The 12,413-nt window shown below is 50.3% G+C and overlaps 1 protein-coding gene across 1 annotated transcript in view; it reads left to right on the top strand.

Moving 5' to 3' along the window:
- LOC144483187 (uncharacterized) overlaps window positions 1-12,413 on the top strand; it is a 33,725-nt gene that overhangs the window by 9,173 nt on the left and 12,139 nt on the right. Inside the window, exons 5-6 of the mRNA XM_078201980.1 lie at window positions 3,083-3,096; window positions 8,970-10,219. Of these exons, the coding sequence (XP_078058106.1) occupies window positions 3,083-3,096; window positions 8,970-10,219 (1,264 nt within the window). The remainder of the gene's footprint in view (window positions 1-3,082; window positions 3,097-8,969; window positions 10,220-12,413) is intronic.

Raw genomic sequence — 12,413 nt, 5'->3', positions numbered from 1 at the left:
CCCCCACCACCCTCTGTGTAAAATACGTCCTTCTGATATCCGTGTTAAACCTCCCCCCACCTTCACCTAGAACCTATGAACCCTCGTGAACGTCACCACCGACCTGGGAAAAAGCTTCCCACCGTTCACCCTATCTATGCCTTTCATAATTTTATACACCTCTATTAGGTCAACACTCATCCTCCATCTTTCCAGTGAGAACAACCCCAGTTTACCCAGTCTCTCCTCACAACTAAGCCCTTATTATAATGGTACATTATAATCTTTAGTTTGATCCAGTGGATAGCGAGATAGTTCAAAATCAAGAGATTTTACTCTTTTGTATTCTTGTCTGATGTACTGAGGCTGGGTGGCCACTGTGCCTAAGAACTAATTGGATTTACCCGAGCAGCAGCTTGAGGTAATTATTAACTGAGGAAAAGGTTGACTCTGACACAGGGAGCTGGCCACTCAGGGGTGAAAAGTCAGGGCTCCGTAATGATTTGTTGCTGGCTGATTACTGAAGACACTCACTCGAGGCAAGAATCACATGTACATCTCAGCAAGTGGGATTGTGTCTGAGACAGAGTCTTGAGAGGGGAGCGCTGTGATGGATCAACACCTCGATAAAGTTGCAAAAATCATTGTCTGATTTGATTTGATTTATTATTGTCACATGTATTAGCATACAGTGAAAAGTATTGTTTCTTGTACGCTATACAGACAAAGAGTACCGTACGTAGAGAAGGAGAGGATGCTGAATGTAGTGTTACAGTCATAAGAGTTAGAATAAAGTTTTAGAAGCATAGAACAAGTAGAAGATAGAATTAGAGGGTATGCTGGGCACAGCTTGCAAGAAGTCGCCTCACTCCAGCACCATCTTGGAAATTTTCCTGAATTGATATGCAAATCTCTTTCCTTTAATAATAATTTTAATGTTAATTTAATGTTGTAAAATGTATTATTCAAAGAATCCTGTCCTGCCTTAATTAAGTCTTGTTTGAACAGACATTTTCTTTTCATGGGGTGTGGGTGTCACTGGCCAGACCAGTATTTTTATTACCTGTTCCTAATTGCCCTTGAGGTGGTGGTGAGCTGCCTTCCTGAACCGCTGCAGTCCCTGTGGTTTGAGGGACACTCGCAGTGCTGTTAGGGAAGGGATTTACTAAGTCATTCGCAGATTTCATCCGGCCTCGGCATTCTGCTACGGGGGGGCAACTTCACCGTCTCCTAAGTTAAGGAGGTGGTGGGAGGACGCCTCCTCGTAGCAGACGTCACGTACAAAAACTGCCCTCTCAGGCTGATTAATGTGTATGCCCCTGCCGTCAAGACCGAGCGGCTGGCACTTTTTGAACAGCTGCCACTGCTACTCACCACCTCCAGGCCAATCATACTGGGTGGGGACTTTAACTGTATCATTGACAAGGCCGGCCGATCCAACAGGGCCGAAAGTAAACTGGACGCTACGTCCAGAGCCCTGCTGGAAACAGTCAAAGATGCCAAGCTGCTCGACGTCTTCAGCGATCCAGCAGACGGAGGGCAGCGTAGATACACGTGGTCGCGGCCAGACGGGTCTGTCCGCTCCAGGATCGACTTCATGTTTGCATCCCGCGCTCACGGTCAGGTCCACCGACGTCAAGCCGGTGTTCTTCTCTGATCACTGCCTCCTGCTGGCAGACTGTCAGCTGGAGCAAAACCAGAAAGTGGGCAGGGGGTCCTGGAAGCTTAATGTAGAACTGTTGACCCCAGAGAACCTCGAGGAACTCAAGAGGGTTTACCACGGTTGGAGAACCGTGAAACCCTTCTTTGAGTCTCCATCGCTCTGGTGGGAAACCATCAAGGGCAACATCAAGAGGTTCTTTATCCGAAAAGGGGTTTAGAAGGCCAGGGAGAGACGGGGGGAAATGTCCCGACTCCAGAAAAGCATGCAGGAGCTACTCCAACTGCAGTCGATGGGGGTTGATGTCAAGGAGGACCTCCGGGAGGTGAAGAGCCAGTAAGCCTCGCTCTTTGCCTCAGAGGCCTCCAAGGTTATCTTCCGGTCCAGGGTCCGCTCCGTGGAGCAGGACGAAACGTGCTCGCGCTTCTTCTTCCAGAAGGTGCACAGAGAAACCTCTGTGATCACAAGCCTGAAGGAAGAAGATGGCTCTGTAGGGTCATCGCAGTCTGACATCCTGAGGATTTGCAAATCCTTCTATGCCGGACTGAATGACCTGAAGCCAACAGACAGCACGGCCTCCCAGTCTTTCCTGTCGTCTATCACACAAGTCTTGGACGACGGCGAGCGGGAGAGCCTGGACAGACCGGTAGCTCTGGATGAGCTGACAAAGGCAGTCGAGTCCCTTCAGAAGGGTAAAACTCCCGGTAGCGACGGCTTACCGGCTGCGCTTTACTCGGCATTGTGGGACTTGACGGGCCCGGACCTCCTGGAAGTATACGAGAGTATGCTTCTGGAAGGCAGCATGTCAGAATCCATGAGGAAAGGCATCATTACCCTCATCTACAAGCAGAAGGGGGAAAGGGGAGAAATTAGAAATTGGAGACCTATTTCACTATTGAATGTGGATTACAAGATTCTGGCCAAGGTCATCGCCAACCGGGTCAAGTCTGTTCTGGGGTCAGTGATCCATCCTGATCAAACCTGTGCTGTACCCGGCAGGAAGATCTCTGATAGCCTCGCGCTACTCAGGGATACGATCGCCTACGTGCAGGACAGGCAGGTGGACACCTGCCTCATCAGTCTAGACCAGGAGAAGGCGTTTGACAGAATATCGCACAGCTACATGATGGATGTGCTCTCCAAAATGGGCTTTGGGGAGGGAATCTGCAATTGGATCCAACTGCTCTACACAGACATCAGTAGCGCAGTTTCAATCAATGGGTGGGAATCAGATATGTTTCAAATCAGGTCTGGAGTCAGGCAGGGCTGCCCTCTCTCCTCCGTCCTTTTTGTGTGTTGCATTGAACCCTTTGCCGAGGCCCTCAGAAGCGACCCAGGCATCAAAGGGGTTACAATCCCAGGCAGCGGAGGGACGCAAGTTAAAGCCTCCCTCTACATGGATGACGTGGCTGTCTTCTGCTCGGACCCCTCGTCTGTTTGTAGGCTCCTTCGAGTCTGTGAGCAGTTCGAGCTGGCCTCGGGGGCCAAAGTCAACCAGGGTAAGAGTGAGGCCATGTTCTTTGGGAACTGGCCTGACACATCCTTTATCCCCTTCACCATTAGGGCAGACTACCTCAAGGTGCTGGGGATATGGTTTGGAGCGGCAGGGGCATGCGCCAAAAACTGGGAGGAGCGCATCGCCAAAGCCAGACAAAAATTGGGATTGTGGGAGCAACGCTCCCTCTCCATTACTGGGAAGAACCTTGTGATCCAATGTGAGGTTCTGTCCGTGTTGTTGTACGTGGCGCAGGTGTGGCCTCTCCCCAAGTCCTGCGCAACAGCAGTGACCCGGGCCATCTTTAAGTTCATCTGGAGATCAAAGATGGATCGTGTCCGGAGGGAGGCGATGCACAAATCTCCAGAGAATGAAGGGAAAAACGTTCCCAACGCCGCCCTCATCCTGATGGCCACCTTTGTGTGCGGCTGCATCAAGCTGTGTGTAGATCCTCGGTACAGTAACAGCAAGTGCTACTATTTTTTGAGGTTCTACCTGTCCCAAGTGTTGCGGAGGATGGGTCTGGCCACATTGCCGCGGAACGCTCCAAGTAGTTGGACCGTACCGCAGCACCTGTCCTTCGTGGAGAAATTCTTCCGGAAACACACCTTTGACCACATGGCTATCAAACAGTGGTCAGCACGTAATGTCCTTGAGGCCCTGAGAGAAAAGGAGACGGCAGATCCTGTCGGATGGTTCCCTGAGCGGACTGTCAATGTCATTTGGCAGAATGCCTCATCACCAGAACTCACAAACAAGCACCAAGACCTGGCCTGGCTGGTGGTGAGAAGGGCACTCCCCGTCAGATCCTTTATGCACGCCCGGGGTCTCAACCTCATCGCACGCTGTCCTCGAAGCGGCTGCGGGGCTGATGAGACGGTCGCACACCTCCTTGTGGAATGTGCCTTTGCAAAGAAGGTCTGGAGTGAGGTGCAGTGGTATTTGTCGCGGTTCGTCCCGGGCAGCTCGGTGACGCAGGACTCTGTGCTCTACGGGCTGTTTCCGGGGACGCACACCGAGACAAATATCAACTGCTGCTGGAGGGTCATCAACTCGGTGGAGGACGTGCTTTGGTCCGCCCGAAACTTGCTGATCTTCCAGCTGAAAGAATTGTCCTCGACCGAGTGTTGCAGACTGGCACATTCCAAGGTCCAGGACTCTGTGCTCAGGGACGCGCTCAAGCTTGGGGCAGCCGCCGCCAAGGCACAATGGGGAAAGGCCACCGTGTAAAGCGTCTCAACCGAGGCAGACCGAGGGCCGGGTAACTGCAGAATACCCTCGGCCTGCGTAACTGTGTGCCAACCTGATAAATAACGGCACACAGTAAACTCTGATGAATGTACATAGTTTTAAGTAATGAAATGTAATGAATGTAATGTTTTGTCAATAAGCACTGTATTGTACTGTAAAAATGATTCTTTTTTGCACTGTTTATGACTTTTGGATCTGTCATTTTGCAATGTTTTATTGGAGAGTTTTTTTTGTGAATAAAGTATATTTTTGAAATAAAAAAAAGAGTGTTTGTAATCTCTGTCTCACTGTCTCGGTAATGGGGGCAATTTCCAGCGTTTTCCGTTTTATGTCAACCAGAGAATGTGTAAGAATTGTCACACCCGAAACAGATGTCTCTTACTCAGGGCACCCCAGCTCGGGTCTCGTTGGGGGGGCGGGGGGAGGGGGGGCGGGGGGTAACGTTCACAATTTTGTGTTTGTGTCTGGTGCGAATAATACTTTGGATTAAACGGAGAAGTTTTTTAAACTGAGGAGAGTAGCTGCATTTGGGCGCTGACTTTAAACAACATTAACAAGCCCGGGCTGCTGGAGAAACATTTAGGGATTTGTGAGCAGTCAGTTCCGGCTGGTTTGAAGTGAAATCCTGTCGGTGCTGCGGCAAATCTGAACTCAAACCAGACAAACTGGAACCGCTGGGTTAGAGATTCCGGGTGTTGGGATGTGGAGGCTGGGGGAGGGGGAGATGGCGGTAAAACTCTGAGTCTGAGTTTCGAGCGGGATGTGAGCAGGAGAAAGGGAAGGAATGACAGTTAATGTGGGAGTCAGGGACAATAGCAGAAGGTGGGAAGCTCTGGAAAGGAGCACGGAGGGTAAAGGCCATCAAAGAATGCTTGTTTAAATGAAGATAAAAGCAAAACACTGCGGATGCTGGAATCTTAAACAGAAAATGCTGGAAAATCAAAGCAGGTCTGACAGCATCTGTGGAGAGAGAATGGAGTTAATGCTTCCAGTCTGGATGATCACAGATGCGACCAGACCTGCTGAGGTTTTCCAGCACTTTCTGTTTTTGATTAACTGAAGGTTCAGCAGGGAAAGAAGCAGCGAACTGAACACACTGAACCCAAGGGGAGGGGTTGACCCAGGATAAGGGACAGGCGCAGCTCAGTTAGGCTCTGCAATGTCCATCAACACATCCACATTGAGACCTTCGAGCGCCAAGGGGGAGGGGAAGGAGAAACTATTTGGGACACAGCAGGAGGTCACCCCTCCCCCCACTCTGGGGTTCCACATCCCTCCCACACCTGGACAGGGTTGGCTCAAGGTGCAGGAAGCTGCAAGCTGAGAGGCTGAGCTGTGAACTGGGCCGGGTTGGGGATTTGAGTGACAGTCCTGGGGCTATTTCAGGACAGGAACTGCCACAGATTCCCCCTTTTTCCTGGGACGTTTCAGTGGAGCTGTGTTGGTGAGTGTTTGTAATCTCTGTCTCACTGTCTCGGTAATGGGGGTGGGTTGTAGATTGCTGTGAGTGTTAGACTAAATAACCTCTCCTCATGCTGCCAGTTCCAGTCTGCAGACTCCATTTCTCAGTCCAGTTTGCTGCTCTGTCTCTCTGTACTTTGCTGCAGTGCTCCACATTCTGAGCAACATCCAGCCCATTGTTATCACCCGAAATTTGCGGCAAACTCCCTTCACTGTGGCACAGTGGTTAGCACTGCTGCCTCACTGAGTCTGGGTTCGATTCCAGCGGTGGGTGACTGTCTCTCTGGAGTTTGCACAGTAAGAAGTCTCAGAACACCAGGTTAAAGTCCAATAAGTTTATTTGGAATCAAAGCAAATTACTGCGGATGCTGGAATTTGAAACTATGTTCTGTGGAACATCGTTTCCTCACTTGTTCCTGTGCAGCAGTAAATCCTCATCCTGAACACTTTCCCTCCTCCCTGTCCTGCAACCAACTCCCACACTGACCAACCAGCTCATATTTCAATGGATTGTCCCATGACTCCAGTGTGCCAGGCTGCATGGCGTATGGGCGCTGTTTCACCCATAAGATGGATCTGTGCAGCACCCTCTTCCAACTGTTCTGGCTGCCAACCAGCCCCTGTCCACCCACACAGTTCCAGCAGCACCGCACACAATACTGCTCACCTGCTTCGACAGACTCATGAAGGATGTCCTTTCATTTTCTCAGAGAGTTGGTCAGCCTGGCAAACCCAGTGTGAAATATCTTCACAAATCTTTTCTCCCACCCTCTATTCTGGCTGGGTTCAATTCTCTTTTGTACAGAGTGAAAATAAAATCAATTATTTTCTCTCCTGGTCACTGCAGGGAGCTGCAGCTTCTTATTGGGGGTGTTGGGACCTCCAGCGGGTGTTTGTGAATCCTCCCCGCCCACCTCCCAGGGTTTCCTTCCTTCCCAGAGATCAGGGTCCTCATTGATTTGAGGCCAAAGTGTAACCTCTTATTTATTGTCCCCCTCCCCCATCCTCTGATGTGAACCATCCTCCAGTGGCTGAGCCAGGATGGGGCCGTTAACCTGGGCCTGTTCCCGGGAGGGAGGGAGGGAGGGAGAAGCCCCGCAGCTACAAACCAGGGAGCTGACAATGATTCTGAAGGGTTTGCGGATCCACAAAGTGTTTCCAAATCCTCCCAGCCACCGCCTAACGCTGACTCCGCTTCTCCGGGACAAACAAGCGCCAAGAACAGCAATGACACTGCGCATGCTCCACATCATAATGCCCGGGGACTGATTGACGGCAACTCCGGACCAATAGGAAGAGGGGGCGGGGCTGGAGGTCCGAGCGGGAGCGGCTGGTCCTCCAACCAATCGGAGTGAATGAGGGGCGGGACCTGAAGCATGCGCAGTGAGGGTAATGGCGACAGACGGTTTAGAAAATTGAACAACATCAACTATCTCCCTCTGTTAAGACCCGAGAATGAAGCCCAGCAGGACCCGAGAATGAAGCCCAGCAGGACCCGAGGACTCATCAGCCCACAGCTCCAACAGTTTGCTGAGGACCACTTCCCTGGGAATTGTGCTTTTTCAGAGTTCATCCCACACTTCTGTTTTCTGATTTCCAGCTGTTTCTGAGTTTTAACTGTATCTCTATTGTGAACATCGAGGCAAAATACTTGTTCAATTCATCTCCCAGCTCCTCATTTTTCATCATCAATTCCTGGACTCACTTTCTATTAGACAGTTAAGAAATGAGGTCGAGCAAGTGACTGAAGTGTCAGTCAGGGAGCACTATTGGGAGCACCAATAGTTTCAAAATAGTTCAGGAAAAAGATAGGACAGGTCCACAGGTCAAGGCCCTAAACTGGAGCAGGGCCACTTTTATGTGCATTAGGCAGAATCGAGCAGATGTCGATTAGGTGAGTTTGTTTGAAGGGAAAGGAATGACTGGGAAATAGGAGGTTTTAAAAAAGTGTGATATCAAGAATCCAGGGGCATTATATTCCTGTTAAGATGCAGGGAAAGAATGGTGAATTTAGGGATCTCTGGCAGACAAGGGACATTGAGGCTCTGGTCAGGTAAAAGAAGGAAGCATACATTGGGTTTCGGCAATCGGGGACAAGTGAATCACTCTGACGATAAAAAGTGTAAGAAAATACTGAAGAGGGAAATCAGGAGGACAGAAAGAGGGTATGATATGGATCTGGCAGGTAAGATTAAAGAAAATTCCAAGAGGTTCTATAGCTATATTAAGAGTAAAAGGGTGGCTAGAGAGAGAATAGATCCCCTTAAAAATCAGTATGGCCATCTGTGTGTGGAGCCGCAGGAGATGGGTGAGATTTTTAATGAATACTTCTCCTCTGTGTTTACTGCGGAGAGCACCATGGGTGCTAAATAAATAAGGGAAACAAGTGGTGATGTCTTGGGCACACGCATGTTACTTGGGAGGAGGTATCTGCAGCCTTATAAAAGCAAATTACTGCGGATGCTGGAATCTGAAACCAAGAGAGAAAATGCTGGAAAATTTCAGCAGGTCTGGCAGCATCTGTAAGGAGAGAAAAGAGCTGATGTTTCTTGTCTCGATGACCCTTTGTCAAAGCTCTGAAACATCAGTTCTTTTCTCTCCATGCAGATGCTGCCAGACCTGCTGAGAATGGGGAGAGAGTGTGTGGGATGGAGATTTACAGCTTTTGGGGAATGAGAGAGGAAAGAATGTTCCATAGAAATTGTCTGTTCTGAATTTCTATCCTGTACTGACACTGATGACTTTTGTAAACTCATTTTACAGGATATTGAAAGAGGAATCACAGGCCGAAATCTCAGACGTCACGTCTCGATCTGACAGAGTCATATCCCTTGGGACCTCAATATCATCGGACTTTGAATCCAGAAGGAGAAATGATTGTTCAGCCTGTCGATTTGAAAAGATTTGAAATGTCTGTGTGAGTGAAAAAGCATCAACACACTGCCACACTTGAGTGAGTGTGTTCCAATGCACTGACTAAAGAGCTTTAACCAGTTACACAGTCTGAATAAATATCACACCATTCACAGCGGGGAGAGACTGTAATCTTGTTCTGTGTGTGGACGAAGTTTCAACTAATTGTTCACCCAAGAGAGAGGTAAGGACACCTGCACCATGGAGAAACCATGGAAATGTGTGGACTGTGGGAAGAGATACAGAGCCCCATCTCTGCTGGAAGCTCATCGGCGCAGCCACACTGGGGAGAGACCATTCACCTGCTCTCAGTGTGAGAAGGGATTCATTCAGTTATCTACCCTGCGGACACACGAGCGAGTTCACACTGGGGAGAAGCCATTCACCTGCTCTCAGTGTGGGGAGGGATTCACTTGTTCATCCAACCTGCGGACACACCAGCGAGTTCACACTGGAGAGAGGCCATTCACCTGCTCTCAGTGTGGGAAGGGATTCACTTGTTTATCCACCCTGCGGACACACCAGCGAGTTCACACTGGGGAGAGGCCATTCACCTGCTCTCAGTGTGGGAAGGGATTCACTTGTTCATCCAACCTGCGGACACACCAGCGAGTTCACACTGGGGAGAGGCCGTTCACCTGCTCTCAATGTGGGAAGGGATTCACTTGTTTATCCACCCTGCGGACACACCAGCAAGTTCACACTGGGGAGAGACCATTCACCTGCTCTCAGTGTGGGAAGGGATTCACTTGTTTATCCACCCTGCGGACACACCAGCGAGTTCACACTGGGGAGAGGCCATTCACCTGCTCTCAGTGTGGGAAGGGATTCACTTGTTCATCCAACCTGCGGACACACCAGCGAGTTCACACTGGGGAGAGGCCGTTCACCTGCTCTCAATGTGGGAAGGGATTCACTTGTTTATCCACCCTGCGGACACACCAGCAAGTTCACACTGGGGAGAGACCATTCACCTGCTCTCAGTGTGGGAAGGGATTCACTCGGTTATCCAACCTGCAGACACACCAGCGAGTTCACACTGGGGAGAAACCATTCACCTGCTCTCAGTGTGGGAAGGGATTCACTTGGTTATCCAACTTGCAGGCACACCAGCGAGTTCACACTGGGGAGAGACCGTTCACCTGCTCTCAGTGTGGGAAGGGATTCACTCAGTTATCCCACCTGCAGAGACACCAGCAAGTTCACACTGGGGAGAGACCGTTCACCTGCTCTCAGTGTGGGAAGGGATTCACTCGGTTATTCCACCTGCAGGCACACCAGCGAGTTCACACTGGGGAGAGACCATTCACCTGCTCTCAGTGTGGGGAGGGATTCACTCAGTCATCCAGCCTGCGGGCACACCAGCGAGTTCACACTGGGGAGAGGCCGTTTACCTGCTCTCAGTGTGGGAAGGGATTCAGAGTTTCATCCCGGCTGCTGAGACACCAGCGAGTTCACGAGTGATTCCAGGGGTTGGATTCTGCTGTTATTGTTTCTGCTCTCAGTTGCATCCAGGATTGCATTTTGTTCATTCTCACAGTTGGTCAATGGGAAGGGTCAGAGGGTTTCTTTGTGCTGGACTGGCTGGTCTCAGCCTCCAGTGGGCTGATGCTCTTTGAGTCTTTTTGCAAATACCTGGTTTCAAATGTCACAAGGATCACAGAGTGACAGGGTGTTAGGAGGTTTCGAGATATTTAGAGGAAAACAGAGGTTGGCATTGCAAAGGTACATTTCTGAATGGAGGGCTGTGACAAGTGACATTCCTCAGGGATCAGTGCTGGGACTTTTGCTGTTTGTAATATATATATAAATGATTTGGAGGAAAATGTAACTGGTTTGATTGGTCAGTTTGCGGATGACACAAAGGTTGGTGGAATTGCGGATAGCGATGGGGACCGGCGGAGGATACAGCAGGATATCGATCAGTTGGAGACTTGGGCGTAGAGATGGCAGATGGAGTTTAATTCAGACAAATGTGAGGTAATGCATTTTGGAAGGTCTAATACAGATGGGAAATATACAGTTATCGGCAGAACCCTTCAGAGTATTCATAGGCAGAGGGATCTGGGTGTACAGGTACACAGGTCATTGAAAGTGGCAATGCAGGTGGAGAAGTTAATCAAGAAGGCATATGGCATGCTTGCCTTCATCGGCCGGGGCATTGAGTTTAAAAATTGGTAAGTCATGTTGCAGCTTTATAGAACCTTAGTTAGACGGCACTTGGAATCTAGTGTTCAATTCTGGTCACCACACTACCAGAAGGATGTGGAGGCTTTGGAGAGGGTACGGAAAATATTTATCAGGATGTTGCCTGGTGTGGAGGGCATTAGCTATGAGGAGAGGTTGGAGAAACTTGGTTTGTTCTCACTGGAACAACGGAGGTTGAGGAGGGCAACCTGATAGAAGTCTACAAGATTATGAGGGGCATGGACAGAGTGGATAGTCAGAAGCTTTTTCCCAGGGTGGAAGAGTCAATTACTAGGGGCATAGGTTTCAGGTGTGAAGGGCATGGTTTAAAGGAGATGTACGAGGCAGGTTCTTTACACAGAGGTTGGTGGGTGCCTGGAACTCGTTGCCGGGGAAGGTAGTGGAAGCAGATACGATAGTGACGTTAAGATGTGTCTTGACAAATATATGAATAGCATAGGAATAGAGGGATATGGTCCCCGTAAAGGTAGGGGGTTTTAGTTCAGACGGGCAGCATGGTTGCTACAGGCTTGGAGGGCCAAAGGGCTTGTTTCTGTGCTGTAATTTTATAGAGAATATAATAGAATCCCTACAGTACAGAAGGAGGCCATTCAGCCCATCGAGCCTGTTCCGACCACAATCCCACCCAGGCCCTACTCCCGTAAACTCACATTTACCCTGCTAATCCCCCTGACACTCGGATCAATTTAGTATGGCCAATCAACCTAACCTGCACATCTTTGGACATTTATTGGTGAAACGAACAATGCAATAACACGAAGGGCCGATAGTTAACAGTGCTATAAAACAGGTGGATGTGATCGTCAACAGAGCCCAATTCCCTAAACCTTTCTCATATAGACTTTCACCCGTGCCCTCCTGGCCACCCCACAACATCTCCATCTCCCGTGGTCCAGCGCCACATCAACACGTCCCCCCAGGATGCACATCAGAACTGGAGGCAGCCAGCTGCACTCCGCACCCATTTGCCTGTGATGCCGCTGGCAGGCGTCTGCTGGAGAGCTGGGACCCAGAGGGGTCCAGCCGTCTTCCTGGTGATATAGATGTATCCTTGCCTTGCTGTTCACCCTGCTGCTCTTGAGATGCACCGGTGTCAGGAAAGGGGGAGTCGGAAAGCCCTGCATCCCATCGGCCGGAATCCCCCGGGTGGAAGGCCCCAGCACCGTCCCCAGGCCCCCCTCCTCCCTCGAGGCGCCAATGGACCCCTGGGTCACTCCGTGGGACGGTGAAGCTAACTAGGGGGAGGGAGTGGTGATTGGGAAATTCTGCAGGGGTGGTGATTGAGGAGGGGGCTCGGGCCGGGGGGGAGCTCTGCAGGAGTCCTGATGGGGGAGAGAGCTGGTGATTGGGGAAACTCTGCAGGGGTGGTGATTGAGGAGGGGGTTAGCGGGGGGAGCTCTGCAGGAGTCCTGATGGGGGAGGGAGCTGGTGATTGGGGAAACTCTG

This window comes from Mustelus asterias, unplaced genomic scaffold (assembly GCF_964213995.1).
Source record: "Mustelus asterias unplaced genomic scaffold, sMusAst1.hap1.1 HAP1_SCAFFOLD_47, whole genome shotgun sequence".
In the NCBI taxonomy this organism is placed as follows: Eukaryota; Metazoa; Chordata; class Chondrichthyes; order Carcharhiniformes; family Triakidae; genus Mustelus; species Mustelus asterias.
Note: the sequence above shows the minus strand (reverse complement) of the source record. Positions and strands in the feature narration are given on the sequence as shown.